Source organism: Bombina bombina, chromosome 4 (genome assembly GCF_027579735.1).
Source record: "Bombina bombina isolate aBomBom1 chromosome 4, aBomBom1.pri, whole genome shotgun sequence".
Taxonomy (NCBI): Eukaryota; Metazoa; Chordata; class Amphibia; order Anura; family Bombinatoridae; genus Bombina; species Bombina bombina.
Genome location: NC_069502.1, coordinates 1,109,538,623 through 1,109,557,567, shown reverse-complemented (window position 1 = coordinate 1,109,557,567; position 18,945 = coordinate 1,109,538,623). Strand labels below are relative to the sequence as shown.

General features: G+C 38.1%; 1 protein-coding gene across 1 annotated transcript in view; it reads right to left on the bottom strand.

Moving 5' to 3' along the window:
• The window catches only part of HHAT (hedgehog acyltransferase), a 1,153,474-nt gene that overhangs the window by 1,079,782 nt on the left and 54,747 nt on the right, over positions 1 to 18,945 (bottom strand). The window contains exon 2 of the mRNA XM_053712382.1: positions 2,438 to 2,560. Coding sequence (XP_053568357.1) covers positions 2,438 to 2,540 — 103 coding nt within the window. The 5' untranslated portion in view covers positions 2,541 to 2,560. The remainder of the gene's footprint in view (positions 1 to 2,437; positions 2,561 to 18,945) is intronic.

The following is an 18,945-nucleotide window of genomic DNA, read 5'->3' as shown; positions in this document are numbered from 1 at the left end:
GAATGTTCAAAAAACTATGAAGGCAATACCCGATTTTTCTGAAATTTGGACCCCAGTGTCTTAATGCTTAGAAAGTATTGCACAGCAAATATGGAGACTCTAGCTCTTAAAACAAGCAAACCGGAGCTAAATGTTGGATTTAACCGTTTTTATACACCACAATCCCTGCTACAGCATTGCTGCAGCTTTTACCTTTCTTAGGGGTCAATCATCCACAGAAATAAGCCTTCTGGAGTCACTTTCTGAGCCACAGGACCCTCTCACATGGAACTGCATGCACTGCCTTGAAATTAACTGAAGTGCCAAAATGAGGCCTCCTCCCTCAGTACACTAGAGTGAAGGGGCCTTCCTGACTAGATTTAGGTGTCTAAAGCAAGCCAGATCAATAAAAAACGTCCCCAAGTGTATATGAGCTTATAAAACATTTCAATTGCCATCATATTGTAATAAAAAACAATCGATTTGGCCCCTGACAGTGTCTACCAGCATAAAAATCAAAAAGGGGAAGCCTGTTATCTTTTTTGCTGAGGTGAAAGAAAAATGGCTTACCGTTTTCCCTGAGGGGAAAAATGACTGTCATCTAGCATTAGCCTGTGTTGTTAGAAGGAGACTAGTCATACCTGAAGCAGATAAGTCTGCAAACTGTTACCCCCAACTGAAGTTCTCTGGTTTCAACAGTCCTGCGTGGTAACAGAAATGGATTTTAGTTACTTGTGCTAAAATCATAGCCCTCTTAAACAGAAATCTTCATCACTTTTCTGTTGTAGAGTAAATAGTACAAGCCAGCACTATTTTAAAATAACAAACTCTTGATAGAAGAATAAAAAACTACAACTAACACCACAAACTCCTCACCATCCCCGTGGAGATGCTACTTGTTCAGAGCGGCAAGGAGAATGACTGGGGGGCGGAGCCAGAGGGGGAGCTATATGGACAGCTCTTGCTGTGTGCTCTCCTTGCCTTTCCCTGTGGTGGAGAATATTTCCCACAAGTAATGGATGACGCCGTGGACCGGACACACCAATGTTGGAGAAAGTTTAATTTATACTAGACTGTCCCTTTAACAGAGAACATTGATGACCTAGAAAACCGGTCACGCTGAAACAAATTGAGGACAGTAGCCTTCCTGAATCTATACCAAACACAGCTCTTTTGAACTTTGCTGAAAATATTCTACCATGCCTGCTGAAGCTACCTGAAGAGGACACCCCTTTTGAAGCAGAGAGAGCCCACAGAGTGGGAATGACAGGATGCCAACTTAACCTAAATGGACCACCAAGACAGGTGATGGTAAAATACCTGAGTTCCTCTCCCTCTAAAAGACAGCTGTTTTTAGAGTTTAAAGGGACAGTGAACACCTTGTAATTAGAAAACATTCTGTTGTGTTGCTAAAGTATAACATATCAGCTAAGTCTTAATATTTTAAACTAGTTAACATTCTTTTTACTGCAATTAGTTCTTAATAGTCAAACGCCACCCACCATTTGCCTTATTGGAGGAGATCATGTGGGATTTAGTCCACAGACAACAAGGCTAGTTACTATAATCACTGTCATATAGTTAGTATGACACAATTAGGGAAAGTCAGCCTTAAGAGGCCAGGGGGTGCATCTCAGGTTCTGAGAATTAGAAACTGCTCCATTTTCAGAGCTAAATTACATGAAATGGGGGCAAATTAAATAATGACAATATACTGCAAAGTTGTTCTACTACACATAACTAAAGAATTTATTTAAAAAAAATATCAAGGTGTTTGCTGTCCCTTTAATGGCTCAAGAAATAAAACCTTTTATTTTAAATATTAAGGATATAATTGTACACAATTTTCGCTCTCTACACCAAACTTGAAGTTAAACTGTGAGTGATGCATAAAACGCAATGCTTAAAGGGACAGTCTACTCCAGAAATGTTATTGTTTAAAAAGATTATTACCCATTCCCCAGTTTTGCATAACCAACACGATTATATTCATACACGTTTTACCTCAGTCATTACCTTGTATCTAAGCTTCTGCAGACTGCCCCCTTATTTCAGTTCTTTTGACAGACTTGCAATTAAGCCAATCAGTGCTGACTCCTAGGTAACTCCACAGGAGTGAGCACAATATTATCTATATAGCACACATGAACTAGCTGTAAAAAAAACTGTCAAAATTCACTGAAACAAGAGGCGGCCTTCCAGGGCTTAGAAATTAGCATATGAGTCTACCTAGGTTTAGCTTTCAACAAAGAATACCAATGGAACAAAGCAAATTTGATAATAAAAGTAAATTAGAAAGTGTAATTTTGACTAGACTGTCCCTTTAAATTCCCATTAATTGTGATCTTTGTCAAAAATATCTTTCTTTGGATTCCGGTTTCAATATAAAAAAGACTGAAAATAAAACAGATAGTTTCACACTTGGGAAGAAAGTACTATTTCTTAAGTGTAGCCTTACCTCTAGAGACTAAGTAAACCTCATAAAATGAATACAAGTGTATGACAACAGAAAGAAACAGGTAAATTGCAAATTCCCACGCAGGTAGCGGAATCACTTTCATAGTTTTGTGGACTTGGAACCCTGAAATGCAAAAGATATGAATTTAGCAAATAGTGATATAAACATATAGAACGTCAGTTAAAAAGCACATTATTAATATGAAACAGTTATGCCCCTTCTTCTTGCAGTTCCAGTTTTGTTATTTCTGATAACTAAAAGAACACACTTCAGTCTAACCCTTTATATCTGTCCCTAATAAGTGTCAGTAATGGTGATAAAATACTGCAGAACAATTGGAAAGTTGTTTAAAATTGCATGCCCTATCTGACTCATGAAAGAAAAATGTGGGTTTCATGTCCCTTTAAATAACAACTGAAGCAACATGGTGTTAATGCATTCAGAAAATTCCACAATTTTCTGGTATATTGGTTTGATAAAACATATGTTGCTACCATTAAGCATGTGTGGTTTTAAGCATCTGAACTACGAATGGTTGCCAATGAATTATTGTTAGTTTACATAGTCCCAGTAGCAAGATTCCATGTCAGCTTATTTTATTTCACTTCCTATGTTTCTTTTCATTTTATCAGATTTTTTTGTGATAAGAAAGCCAAGTGAACTATCAAACTCTCTGCAGGAAGTTACAGAAGGTTTACTATTGGACTGCACTTAATTCTCATATAGAAGTACTTTAGGTACAAGTAACAGCCAATTTCGAATTACCAGTCAAATGTGATTTAAATAATTATTGCTCTCTCTAACAAGAAGTCTTCTTTTTAAATGAAGCCTATAATTTTAGAGTGAGTGTGAAATCATTTGCCAGAAAAAATGATTTTTTAATTAAACACTGTAAGAGCCCTACTAGGTTTTTCAGTAAAGGGGGGATGTTATGCCACCAACAAAGATAGCTATTGAAGCATAAATTTGCCAGAAGTGTTTTGTACATAATGAGTGTTAGGGGGGTGGCCTCTACCTCTGATGAAGTAACCAATAGCGTTATGAAACGCATCAGGCTCCGCCCCCCACCATCCAACACTGCTTACAAACGGCAAAATAGCCGATCAGCTGTGGCAGTTTATCTTCTGCATTGAGTACTGATCAGGCTCGTGCTGTGAGCAAGAGTGTCTGCATTTATTGCTTTATACACTTTTATTTGTTTTTAATCAGCTAGATTACGAGTTTTGCGTTATGAGGGGTGCGGTGCTAACTTGCACGTTATTGTCACCGCTCACTTACCTACAGCGCTGGTATTACAGGTTTTTATAAACCCGGCGTTAAAAGGCAAGAAGTGAGCGTAGAGCAAAATTGTGCTCCATACCGCACTCCAATACCAGCGTTGTTTAAGTCAGTGGTGAGCTGGTTATACGTGCTCGTGCACGATTTCCCCATAGACATCAATAGGGAGAGCCGGCTGAAAAAAGCCTAACACCTGCAAAAAAGCAGCCCCATTGATTCCTATGGGGAAACTAAATTTATGTTTACACCTAACAACCTAACATGAACCCCGAGTCTAAACACCCCTAAACTTACACTTATTAACCCCTAATCTGCCGCCCCCGACTTCGCTGACACCTACATTATACTTATTAACCCCTAATCTGCCGCTCCGGACATCGCTGTCAACTACATTATACTTATTAACCCCTAATCTGCTGCCCCCAACATCGCCGACACCTACATTTATTTTTTAACCCCTAATCTCCCGCCCCCAATGTCGCCGCAACCTACCTACACTTATTAACCCCTAATCTGCCGACCCCAACGTCGCCGCCACTATACTAAAGTTATTAACCCCTAAACCTAAGTCTAACCCTAACCCCCACTAACTTAAATAAAATTAAAATAAATCTAAAGAAAACCTACTATTAATAACTAAATAATTCCTATTTAAAACTAAATACTTACCTATAAAATAAACCCTAAACTAGCTACAATATAACTAATAGTTACATTGTAGCTAGCTTAGGGTTTATTTTTATTTCACAGGCAAGTTTGTATTAATTTTAACTAGGTAGAATAGTTACTAAATAGTTACTAATTATTTACTAACTACCTAGCTAAAATAAATACAAATTTACCTGTAAAATAAAACCTAACCTTAGTTACACTAACACCTAACCTTACAGTACAATTAAATAAGTTACTTAAATTAAATACAATTAACAAAATTAAATACAAATTGCCTAAATTATAAAAAAATAAACACTAAATTACAAAAATAAAAAACAAATTACAAGATACAAACTAATTACACCTAATCTAATAGCCCTATCAAAATAAAAAGCCCCCCCCCCAAATAAAAAGAAACCCTAGCCTAAACTAAACTAAACTACCAATAGCCCTTAAAAGGGCCTTTTGCCGGGCATTGCCCCAAAGAAATCAGCTCGTTTACCTGGAAAAAAAATACAAACAACCCCCCAACAGTAAAACCCACCACCCACACAACCAAACCCCCAAATAAAAACCTAACTAAAAAAATCTAAGCTCCCCATTGCCCTGAAAATGGCATTTGTATGGGCATTGCCCTTTAAAGGGCATTTAGCTCTATTGCTGCCCAAACCCTAACCTAAAAATAAAACCCACCCAATAAACCCTTAAAAAAAATTAACACTAACCCCTGAAGATCCACTTATAGTTTTGAAGAGCCGACATCCATCCTCAATGAAGCCGGGAGAAGTCCTCAACGAAGCGGCAAGAAGTCCTCAACGAAGCCGGGAGAAGTCTTCATCCAAGCCGGGAGAAGTGGTCCTCCAGACGGCATCTTCTATCTTCATCCATCCGGCGCGGAACGGGTCCATCTTCAAGACATCAGGCACGGAGCATCCTCTTCTTCCGATGACTACCCGACAAATGAAAGTTCCTTTAAGTGACGTCATCCAAGATGGCGTCCCTTCGATTCCGATTGGCTGATAGAATTCTATCAGCCAATCGGAATTAAGGTTGAAAAAAAATCTATTGGCTAATCCAATCAGCCAATAGGATTGAGCTTGCATTCTATTGGCTGATTGGAACAGCCAATAGAATGTGAGCTCAATCCTATTGGCTGATAGATTCCGATTGGCTGATAGGATTGCATCAGCCAATAGGATTTTTTCAACCTTAATTCCGATTGGCTGATAGAATTCTATCAGCCAATCGGAATCTAAGGGACGCCATCTTGGATGACGTCACTTAAAGGAACCTTCATTCGTCGGGTAGTCGTGGGAAGAAGAGGATGCTCCGCGCTGGATGTCTTGAAGATGGACCCACTCTGCGCCGGATGGATGAAGATAGAAGATGCCGTCTGGATGAAGACTTCTGCCCGTCTGGAAGACTTCTCCTGGGTTCATTGAGGACTTCTTGCCACTTCGTTGAGGACTTCTCCCGGCTTCGTTTAGGATGGATGTCGGATCTTCAAAACTGTAAGTGGATCTTCAGGGGTGAGTGTTAGTTTTTTTTAAGGGTTTATTGGATGGGTTTTATTTTTAGGTTAGGGTTTGGGCAGCAATAGAGCTAAATGCCCTTTTAAGGGCAATGCCCATCCAAATGCCCTTTTCAGGGCAATGGGGATCTTAGTTTTTTTTTAGTTAGGTTTTTATTTGGGTGGGTTTTACTGTTGGGGGGTTGTTTGTATTTTTCTTTACAAGTAAAAGAGCTGATTTCTTTGGGGCAATGCCCTGCAAAAGGCCCTTTTAAGGGCTATTGGTAGTTTTTTTTTTTTTTTCATTTTTTATTTTGATAGGGCTATTAGATTAGGTGTAATTAGTTTAAAATATCTTGTCATTTGGTTTTTATTTTTTGTAATTTAGTGTTTGTTTTTGTAATTTAGGTATTTGTATTTAATTTTGTTAATTGTATTTCATTTAGGTAATTTATTTAATTGTACTGTAAGGTTAGGTGTTAGTGTAACTAAGGTTAGGTTTTATTTTACAGGTAAATTTGTATTTATTTTAGCTAGGTAGTTAGTAAATAGTTAATAACTATTTAGTAACTATTCTACCTAGTTAAAATAAATACAAACTTGCCTGTAAAATAAAAATAAACCCTAAGCTAGATACAATGTAACTATTAGTTATATTGTAGCTAGCTTAGGGTTTATTTTATAGGTATTTAGTTTTAAATAGGAATTATTTAGTTAATGATAGGAATTTTTAGTTAGATTTATTTTAATTATATTTAAGTTACGGGGTGTTAGGGTTAGACTTAGGTTTAGGGGTTAATAAATTTAATATAGTGGCGGCGACATTGGGGCGGCAGATTAGGGGTTAATAAATGTAGGTAGTTGGCGGCGATGTTAGGGGCGGCAGATTAGGGGTTAATAATATCTAAATAGTGTTTGCGATGCTGGAGTGCGGTGGTTTAGGATTCAATGTTTATTATAGTGGTGGCGATGTCAGGAGCGGCAGATTAGGGGTTAATAATTTTATAATAGTGTTTGCGATGCAGGAGGCCTCGGTTTAGGGGTTAATAGGTAGTTTATGGGTGTTAGTGTACTTTTTAACACTTTAGTTATGAGTTTTATGCTACAGCCAGCATTGTACTACTGACTTTAGAATGCATTACGAATCTTGCGGGATAGGCTGTACCGCTCACTTTTGGGCCTAAAAAAAAAAAGCATGTAATACCGGCACAATGGAAGTCCCATTGAAAAAAGACTTTACGAAAATTGCGTAAGTTAATTTGCGGTACGGCCAAAAAAGTGTGCGGGACAGCTGTACCTACAAGACTTGTAATAGCAGCGGTAGTAAAAAAGCAACATTATGAGCCTTAACGCTGCTTTTTTACTCATAACGCAAAACTCGTAATCTAGCCGATTGTGTTTTATGATCGCTTGCTATCTTTCTGTTTTTAAAAAGATTCTGTGAATTTGATGCACTAATAAACCCTTGTACATACTAGACCCTGGTTCTGCCTCCTCCTGTTAGATAAAGAGACTTTGGTAGTCTGTGCACCTAAAGGTTTGTATACACTGTTTAAGTGCATCTGAAGGAGTCCAGGGATCAACAAAGAACGTTCCCCTGAGGAAGGTCATCCACAACTATATTTAAAGTGCCTGCAACATACCTCAAAAGTTTGAGGTGGAATCAAGTGAGTGTGCTGTAATACTTTACTTTGAAGATATAGAAGTTTTATTACTTATATACTTATTGCACTAGGTGCACCCCCTGTGCGCTTGTCTTTTTATAAGTTGTTCAATATCATATTTTTTCTTTCTCATATATATCTCAAATAGGATTTTTTTTCTATTCAAAAGATAGAAAGAAAAAATATGATATTGAACAACTTATAACCTGCAACAGTAAATATATAGTTTACCTTTTGATATGTAGTTGTAATTGGTTTTATATATGTAAAGCCACTAGATTATTAAAGACAAGGATATATGAACACGTATATAACATAAATAAAGGTCAACTCAAACATCTTGTGTCTGCACATTTCAAAGAAAAACATAATCAGGATCCCAGTGGGTTAATTTTTATGGGAATTAGAAAAATAGAAAGCCACTGGAGAGAGTCAGATAGGGACAAGGAATTGTCCAAATAAGAAATTAAGTGGATCTTCTAACTAAATACCCTAGTGCCCAATGGAATGTATATTGGTTTTGAACTATGTCACTTTTTAACATGAAACAATGTCTGTACTACTAACATCAATGAACACAAAATCATGTCTTTATTATTGTTTTAGATTTTTTAATAACAATACATAATGTAGATTAGATTATTGCTTTAATATAAGATATGTTAATGAAGGTAAAAATAATATGTAGAATGTAATGTTTTTCCTTGATATGAAACAGTAGATACAATGTCCGAATATGGATTAACATTCCACCTTAAATATGGGACCGAAATAGAAAGACCTCTTATTGGTTCAAGTTCACTTAAAAAAAAAGAAGTAATCCGGACTGCTGATATGAAACCCTTAAAAAAGCCACGGGGCGTGGTAAAACGTACGTCGGTAGCGTGAAGTCAGTGACGTCACAGTGAAGGGCTTGGCTCCTAACAGGGACTGGTAACTAAACTGATACTTTGTTTGCTGCTACAATCCATTACCATCCACCTTGGAGACTTGAGATACCATTCTGGTTAATGGACAAATCTTTTGCAGTCTTAAGTGATGATATGTACTGATATTCATTAACAGCTAGATTATGAGTTTTCAGCGCTATAGGGAAATTAACGACCGCCACAAAAACGGCGTTATTTCACCTCCCAATAGCACTGCTATTACAGGTTTTGAAAAAGCAGGCTTGTATGGGCGATATGGTGGCGTTGGGCTCCATATTGCATCGAAATACAAGCGCTGCTTTGACGTGCTTGTGTACGATTTCCCCATAGACATCAATGGGGAGAGCCGGCAAAAAAAAGAAACCTAACACCTGCGATCGCGGAAACAAAAGCTCCGTAACGCAGCCCCATTGATGTCTATGGAAAAATAAAAAGTTACATTTAAACCTAACACCCTAACATAAAAACCACTTCTAAACACCCCTAATCTGCCGCCCCCGACATAATGTTATGTTATTAACCCCTAATTTGCCGCCCCCGACATCGCCGCCACCTACATAAAGTTAATAACCCCTAATCTGCTGCCCCCGACATCGCCTCCACCTAAATAAAACTATTAACCCTTAATCTGCCGCTCCCGATATCGCCGCCACCTACATACAGTTATTAACTCCTAATCTGCTGCCCCTAACATCGTCGCCACCTAAATACACTTATTAACCCCTAATCTGCTGCCCTTAACATTGCCACCTACATTACAGTTATTAACCCCTAATCTGCCACCCCCAATGTCGCCGCCACTATACTAAAGTTATTAACCCCTAAACCTCTGGCCTCCAACATCACTAACACTAAATAAATATATTAACCCCTAAACCTAACCATAACCCTAAGCATAACCCTAATGTAACCGTAAGTCTAACCCTAACACCCCCTAACAAATATAATTAAAATAAATCTAAATAAACCTTACAATTATTACCTAAATAATTCCTATTTAAAACTAAATACATACTTACCTGTAAACTAAAACCTAAGCTAGCTACAATATAACTAATAGTTATATTGTAGCTTTCTTAGGTTTTATTTTTATTTCACAGCTAAGTTTGTATTTATTTTAACTAGGTAGACTATCAACTATTTAATAACTACCTAGCTAAAATAAATACGTTACCTGTAAAATAAAACCTAACCTGCCTTACACTAAAAACTAACATTACAATAAAATAAAATTAATTAAATTATTAAAATACAAATTTTCTAAATTACAAAAAATTTTTTTATCAAAGATAAAAACAAATTACTCCTAATCTAATATCAAAATAAAAAATCCACCCCCCAAATAAAAAAAAAACCTAGCCTACACTAAACTGCCAATGGCCCTTAAAAGTGTCTTTTAATCAGCTCTTTACCTGTAAAAAAAAAAAATACTAACATCCCCCAACAGTAAAACCCCCCACCCAACCAACCAACCCCCCCCAAATAAAAACCTAATAAAATCTAAATAAACCTAAGCTAACCATTACCCTGAAAAGTGCATTTGGATGGGCATTGCCCTTAAAAGGGCATTTAGCTCTTTTACATTGCCCAAACCCTAAGCTAAAAAAAAAAAAAAAAAACCAAAAAAAACCTTAAAAAAAAACTAGCATTGTGCTCTCATTCTATTGGCTGTTCCAATCAGCCAATAGAATGAGAGCTCAATCCTATTGGCTGATTGCAACAGCCAATAGGATTTTTTCCCCTTTAATTCCTATTGGCTGATAGAAATCTTTCAGCCAATAGGAATGTAAAGGACGCCATCTTGGATGACGTCACTTAAAAGGGAAACTTAGTTTTCCAGCGACGATCGTAAGAAGAGGATACTCCGCGCCGGATGCCTTGAAGATGGACCCGCTCCGCGGCGGATGGATGAAGATAGAAGATGCCGCCTGGATGAAGACTTCTTGCCATCTGGATGAGGACTTCGCCGGCTGGATGAAGATTTCTTGCCGTCTGGATGATGACTTCGCCGGCTGGATGAGGATGGATGTCCGGACTTCGATAACTGTAAGTGGATCGTCGGGGTTAGTGTTAGGTTTTTTTAAGGGTTTTTGGGTGGGTTTTTTATTTAGCTTAGGGTTTGGGCAATGTAAAAGAGCTAAATACCCTTTTAAGGGCAATGCCCATCCAAATGCCCTTTTCAGGGCAATGGTTAGCTTAGGTTTATTTAGATAAGTTTTTATTTGGGGGGTTGTTTGGTTGGGTGGTGGGTTTTACTGTTGGGGGTGTTTGTATTTTTTTTACAGGTAAAAGAGCTGATTTCTTTGGGGCAATGCCCTACAAAAGGCCCTTTTAAGGGCCATTGGAAGTTTAGTGTAGTCTAGGGTTTTTTTATTTTGGGGAGCCTTTTTTATTTTGATAGGGCTATTAGATAAGGAGTAATTCGTTTTTATTTTTGATAATTTCGTTTTTTATTTTTTGTAATTTAGAAAATTGTATTTTAATAATTTAATTTATTTTATTGTAATGTTAGTTTTTAGTTTAAGGCAGGTTAGGTTTTATTTTACAGGTAACTTTGTATTTATTTTAACTAGGTAGTTATTAAATAGTTAATAACTATTTACTAACTAGTCTACCTAATTAAAATAAATACAAAATTTAGCTGTGAAATAAAAATAAAACCTAAGATAGCTACAATATAACTATTAGTAATATTGTAGCTAGCTTAGGTTTTATTTTACAGGTAAGTATGTATTTAGTTTTAAATAGGAATTATTTAGGTAATAATTGTAAGGTTTATTTAGATTTATTTTAATTATATTTGTTAGGGGGTGTTAGGGTTAGACTTAGGCTTAGGGTTACATTAGGGTTATGCTTAGGGTTATGGTTAGGTTTAGGGGTTAATATATTTATTTAGTGTTAGTGATGTTGGAGGCCAGAGGTTTAGGGGTTAATAACTTTAGTATAGTATAGCTTAGGTTTTATTTTACAGGTAAGTTTTTATTTAGTTTTAAATAGGTAGTTAGCTAATAATAATAAGTTTAATTTAGATTTATTTTAATTATATTTAAGTTAGGGGGGTTAGGGTTAGACTTAGGCTTACGTTAGGGGTTAATATATTTATGTAGACTTAGTGATGTGGGAGGTCAGAGGTTTAGGGGTTAATAATTAATTTATTTAAGTATATTTCGTTGAACCTTCGTGTGCCTTCCAATAAACTGGCTCCCCGTTATGTTGGTCCTTTTCAAACACTTCGACGGGTCAATCCTGTGGCCTATGCTCTTGACCTTCCTCCTGCAATGCGCATCTCCAATGTTTTTCATGTCTCCCTCTTGAAACCATTGGTTTGTAATCGGTTTACCACTGTGTTGCCTCGCCCCCGTCCTATCTTTGTTGACAACCATGAGGAGTATGAGGTCAGCAGCATTATTGACCCTCGTATGTCCAGGGGCCACGTACAGTATTTGGTTCACTGGAGGGGCTACGGTCCAGAGGAGCGTTCATGGGTTCCCTCCTCTGATGTTCATGCTCCCGCCCTTCCCTGTGCCTTCCATGCCGTTTCCCCAATAAGCCTTTTGTCCTCCCGCAGGGGAGGTGTCGTTGAGGGGAGGGTACTGTCAGGGTTTTTTCCCTGTTTTGTTTGCCATGTGCTGCTGGCAGCCATTTTACTCACCTCTCTTGCTGACTCTGGTGCACACTGTGTGATGCTGCTCATTTCCTGCACTTCCTTTTATGGCCAGACTGGTGTACATCATCCATGTGAGACAGGATGCAGTCTCAGAATTGTGATGTCATCACTTATTATTTAAAGGGCCTCTGTTCAGTATGCTTTGCCCTTGCGTTGTCTCAGACCTGTTTGTGAGAGCTCCTGTGTATTACCTGGCTGTCTGACGTCCCTCCTGGTTCCTGATCCCTGGCTTGCTCCTGACTCTGCTGTTATCCTTGTTCCTGATTACGGCTCGTCTGACTACGCGCTTTGGCTCCTGACTCGGCTCGTCAGACTACCAGCTCTGGTTTTGATTCCTGGCTTGTTATTTGACTTGTGGACTTTTTATTATTTTTTGCTATTAATAAAGGGGTGATTATTTTTGCATTTCTCGTCTCAGTATGATTCCTGGCACCCTGACAGGTACACCTATACCTGCAAGACTTGTAATAGCGGCATTAGGGAAAAAGCAGTGTTATGAAGCATAACGATGCTTTTTCACTCATAACGCAAAACTCGTAATCTAGCTGTGTTTTTAAAATTGTAATAAATATTTTGTAAGGAAGCGGTTCCGGATTTGTTTCTACTGTTGGCTTCCCTGATAGCCTATATCAGGTCTGCAGTTATATCAGGAGCTGATTTATATCTCCTGAAAAGTATGATTACAATTTCATTCAGCTTTGCTGCACTGGTTATATCACAGTATCACACTATTGTGTTTTTCTTTGTGTTTGGAGACACAGTTACGATTTGGCAGCAGCAATTTTCACTTGGGAGAGCTGATCCCGACAGCCTTGTGAATCAAGTCTGCACTTTACTAGAGCTTAAAGTAACACTGAACCCACATTTTTTCTTTTGCGATTCAGATAGAGCATGCAATTTTAAGCAACTTTCTAATTTACTCCTATTATCAAATTTTCTTCATTCTCTTGGTATCTTTATTTGAAAAGCAAGAATGTAAGTTTAGATGCAGGCCCATTTTTGGTGAACAACCTGGGTTGTTCTTGCTGATTGGTGGATTAATTAAACCGACCAATAAACAAGTGCTGTCCAGTATACTGAACCAAACAATAACTTAGATGCCTTCTTTTTCAAATAAAGATAGCAAGAGAAAGAGTAAAAATTGATAATAGGAGTAAATTAGAAAGTTGTTTAAAATTGCATGCTCTAGCTGAATCACTAAAGAAAAAATTTGGGTTCAGTGTCCCTTTAAGATGGCTCATGGTTATGTGAGTAAATGACTTACACAGTTGTTCACCTTATATTATGTAACAATATTGTACCATTATTTGTTTCTTTTTTCTTTGAGATATTGTGAAAACAGACTCCAGCATCGTTTGACACTGTATATCCTTGTTATCACATGTATTGTTGTCGAGTATCAAATGTGCTTTGTTCTCTTAGAATACTTTGTTGAAGATCTAGGTAGGTAAATCTAGGTAGGCTGATAGGAACTCAGGAGTGTGCATGTCTTTAGCAGTCTATGACAGCAGTGTTTAGAAATATGTATAACATTGCTATAAACAATGTTGCAAACACTGCTGCCAAATGGCTAAAGACACGTGCACGCTCCTGATCTCACTTAGGATTACTCAATAAGAAAGGATACCAAGAGAACTAAGCAACAATGATAACATAAGTAAATTTAAAATTTGTTTAAAACTTCATGATCTATCCAATACACTTAAAGGGACATAATACTCATATGCTAAGTAACTTGAAACTGATGCAGCATAACTGTAACAAGCTGACAGGAAACTGAGTAAAAAGTTATCTTCAGCTGCTGTCCAGCTGCAGGTAAACAAATAAATAAAAAAAAACATAATTTATGTAAGAACTTACCTGATAAATTCATTTCTTTCATATTAGCAAGAGTCCATGAGCTAGTGACGTATGGGATATACATTCCTACCAGGAGGGGCAAAGTTTCCCAAACCTCAAAATGCCTATAAATACACCCCTCACCACACCCACAAATCAGTTTAACGAATATCCAAGAAGTGGGGTGATAAGAAAAAAGTGCGAAAGCATATAAAATAAGGAATTGGAATAATTGTGCTTTATACAAAAAAATCATAACCACCACAAAAAGGGTGGGCCTCATGGACTCTTGCTAATATGAAAGAAATTAATTTATCAGGTAAGTTCTTACATAAATTATGTTTTCTTTCATGTAATTAGCAAGAGTCCATGAGCTAGTGACGTATGGGATAATGACTACCCAAGATGTGGATCTTTCCACGCAAGAGTCACTAGAGAGAGAGGGATAAAATAAAGACAGCCAATTCCTGCTGAAAATAATCCACACCCAAAATAAAGTTTAATGAAAACATAAGCAGAAGATTCAAACTGAAACCGCTGCCTGAAGTACTTTTCTACCAAAAACTGCTTCAGAAGAAGAAAACACATCAAAATGGTAGAATTTAGTAAAAGTATGCAAAGAGGACCAAGTTGCTGCTTTGCAAATCTGATCAACCGAAGCTTCATTCCTAAACGCCCAGGAAGTAGAAACTGACCTAGTAGAATGAGCTGTAATCCTTTGAGGCGGAGTTTTACCCGACTCGACATAGGCATGATGAATTAAAGATTTCAACCAAGATGCCAAAGAAATGGCAGAAGCTTTCTGGCTTTTTCTAGAACCAGAAAAGATGAAAAATAGACTAGAAGTCTTTCGGAAAGACTTAGTAGCTTCAACATAATATTACAAAGCTCTAACAACATCCAAAGAATGCAATGATTTCTCCTTAGAATTCTTAGGATTAGGACATAATGAAGGAACCACAATTTCTCTACTAATGTTGTTATAAAGGAAAAGGGAATGTAACAGTACTAAAGGAAATTTTATCTGCATTAACAAGTTTGTCATAACATTTAATACAAACAACAGCTGAAGGAACAGATACCAAAAGTGATACACTTAGCTTTGGTAGCTCCAGCACCGGGCAGCGATTTTCCTGAAGTATCTTCTGACTCAATTGCAACGTGCGATATGTAATAGAAAAAACAACATATAAAGCAAAATTGATCAAATTCCTTAAATGACAGTTTCAGGAATGGGAAAAAAATGCCAGTGAACAAGCTTCTAGCAACCAGAAGCAATAAATAATGAGACTTAAATAATGTGGAGACAAAAGTGACGCCCATATTTTTTTAGCGCCAAATAAGACGCCCACATTATTTGGCGCCTAAATGCTTTTGGCGCCAAAAATGACGCCACATCCGGAACGCCGACACTTTTGACGCAAAAGAACGTCAAAAATGACGCAACTTCCGGCGACACGTATGACGCCGGAAACAGAAAAAAAAATTTGCGCCAAAAAAGTCCGCGCCAAGAATGACGCAATAAAATGAAGCATTTTCAGCCCCCGCGAGCCTAACAGCCCACAGGGAAAAAGTCAAATTTTTTAAGGTAAGAAAAAATAATTGATTCAAGTGCATTATCCCAAATATGAAACTGACTGTCTGAAAATAAGGAACGTTGAACATCCTGAGTCAAGGCAAATAAATGTTTGAACACATATATTTAGAACTTTATAAAAAAGTGCCCAACCATAGCTTAGAGTGTCACAGAAAATAAGATTTACTTACCCCAGGACACTCATCTACATGTTTGTAGAAAGCCAAACCAGTACTGAAACGAGAATCAGTAGAGGTAATGGTATATAAATAAGAGTATATCGTCGATCTGAAAAGGGAGGTAAGAGATGAATCTCTACGACCGATAACAGAGAACCTATGAAATAGACCCCGTAGAAGGAGATCATTGCATTCAAATAGGCAATACTCTCCTCACATCCCTCTGACATTCACTGCACGCTGAGAGGAAAACCGGGCTCCAACCTGCTGCGGAGCGCATATCAACGTAGAATCTAGCACAAACTTACTTCACCACCTCCATAGGAGGCAAAGTTTGTAAAACTGATTTGTGGGTGTGGTGAGGGGTGTATTTATAGGCATTTTAAGGTTTGGGAAACTTTGCCCCTCCTGGTAGGAATGTATATCCCATACGTCACTAGCTCATGGACTCTTGCTAATTACATGAAAGAAATTAAGAAATTTACAGCAGCCAATCAGCATCAGCAGTGCTGAGGTCATGAACTCTTTTACTGTGATCTCATGAGATTTCACTTAACTCTCATGAGATTTCATAGTAAACTTCCTTAACCTGAATAGGGAAATAACATGAGTGTGCATGAGGCTCACTCCGTTGCCTGTCCTGGGAAAAATATACTGATTTGCTGCTTAAAGTCCTTTGCAATGGGGTTTGAATACTTTTGAGGTAAAACATCTTTCTTTTTTACATAGAGATGTTCAGGTGATATTTTCTAGTCAGCTTTTTACAGCTATGCTGCATCACTTTCAAGTGTTTCAACATTTGGGTATCATGGCCCTTTAAGTTTAATTTTGACTTTACTGCCCCTTTAAATGTGTCTTTAAATGTTTTCGTTCATGCATGTACCACTCTAACTAGGGATTCTAGTTTCAGTGAAAAAACAGAGTTAAACCTTATGCCAGAGATGATAAAGATAACAGCTGAATGCTATTGAATCTGCCCTGCATGATGGAATACACTAGAGAAGCAAATGAGATAAAGGTTTATAGATTTGTGTGTATCCACTAGACTACTGTGTGGGTGTGAGAAAGAATGAAACAGTAGGGTTATATGAGGGGTGGGGGAAGCAGCAGTCACGCTGAAGGGTAGAAATCGCAGAATTCCAGAGGATGGTGAAAAGGAAGTGCCCAGTGTAATGCAAAGTAACTTGTTTATTATGCCCTGAAAAGCATTTAAAACAAGGAGCTATGACTTGCCTGGTAACTGATAAACTTGCACAGAAGAAATGAAAATGAACTACAATTTAAAAGGACAATGCACTGTGTGTGTACAGCATGAGCTCCATTTATCAAGCTGCAAACCCGGCAGCCAATAGTCAAGTAGCAGCGAGACTGCTGTTTCTTAAACTCTCTGCCACCTGTAAGGCAGCGGATTAAAATCAACCCAGACTATCACGACCAGGGGTGGCGTAGCACAGTATTTTCTCATTGAATAGTAATTTTTGGACAGCAATTGCTACTCACTTGCTGTGACCCTGGGTACACAGGTTTGCTGACTGAGCACATTATGGTCTTGGGCAATGATAAATGGGTCCCTATATGTCAACAATTAAAGGGACATTGTATACTAGATTTTTCTTTGCATAAATATTTTGTAGATGATCCATTTATTTAGCCCATCTAACCAAGTGCCACTCCTAACCAAGTGCCACAGTGTCAGATGTATACTGATGTCTACATACTCCTGATAGCTTCTGTTTATGTTATCTGTCCTTTCATATGCAGGGAAGGGAGGAGGGGGGAGTGTCTGCTATTCTTGTTTCCCAGCTCCTTTCAGTGGGTGTTCCAGTCAAAACCTCATCAACAGTGCTAAACTAAATGTTTTAACCCCTTAATGACACAGACCTACCATGGAGATTTAAGCTCTGTAATAGGCCTGATCTTCTTATTTGTGGCCAGACAGATATGCATGAACATGTGATCTAAGCCAGCCAATCACCGTGTAGCATGTTGAAGACCACACAGATATATACAGGGAGTGCAGAATTATTAGGCAAGTTGTATTTTTGAGGATTAATTTTATTATTGAACAACAACCATGTCCTCAATGAACCCAAAAACTCATTAATATCAAAGCTGAAAAGTTTTGGAAGTAGTTTTTAGTTTGTTTTTAGTTATAGCTATTTTAGGGGGATATCTGTGTGTGCAGGTGACTATTACTGTGCATAATTATTAGGCAACTTAACAAAAAACAAATATATACCCATTTCAATTATTTATTTTTACCAGTGAAACCAATATAACATCTCAACATTCACAAATATACATTTCTGACATTCAAAAACAAAACAAAAACAAATCAGTGACCAATATAGCCACCTTTCTTTGCAAGGACATTCAAAAGCCTGCCATCCATGGATTCTGTCAGTGTTTTGATCTGTTCACCATCAACATTGCATGCAGCAGCAACCACAGCCTCCCAGACACTGTTCAGAGAGGTGTACTGTTTTCCCTCCTTGTAAATCTCACATTTGATGATGGACCACAGGTTCTCAATGGGGTTCAAATCAGGTGAACAAGGAGGCCATGTCATTAGATTTTCTTCTTTTATACCCTTTCTTGCCAGCCACGCTGTGGAGTACTTGGACGCGTGTGATGGAGCATTGTCCTGCATGAAAATCATGTTTTTCTTGAAGGATGCAGACTTCTTCCTGTACCACTGCTTGAAGAAGGTGTCTTCCAGAAACTGGCAGTAGGACTGGGAGTTGAGCTTGACTCCATCCTCAACCCGAAAAGGCCCCACAAGCTCATCTTTGATGATACCAGCCCAAACCAGTACTCCACCTCCACCTTGCTGGCGTCTGAGTCGGACTGGAGCTCTCTGCCCTTTACCAATCCAGCCACGGGCCCATCCATCTGGCCCATCAAGACTCCCTCTCATTTCATCAGTCCATAAAACCTTAGAAAAATCAGTCTTGAGATATTTCTTGGCCCAGTCTTGACATTTCAGCTTATGTGTCTTGTTCAGTGGTGGTTGTCTTTCAGCCTTTCTTACCTTGGCCATGTCTCTGAGTATTGCACACCTTGTGCTTTTGGGCACTCCAGTGATGTTGCAGCTCTGAAATATGGCCAAACTGGTGGCAAGTGGCATCTTGGCAGCTGCACGCTTGACTTTTCTCAGTTCATGGGCAGTTATTTTGCGCCTTGGTTTTTCCACACGTTTCTTGCAACCCTGT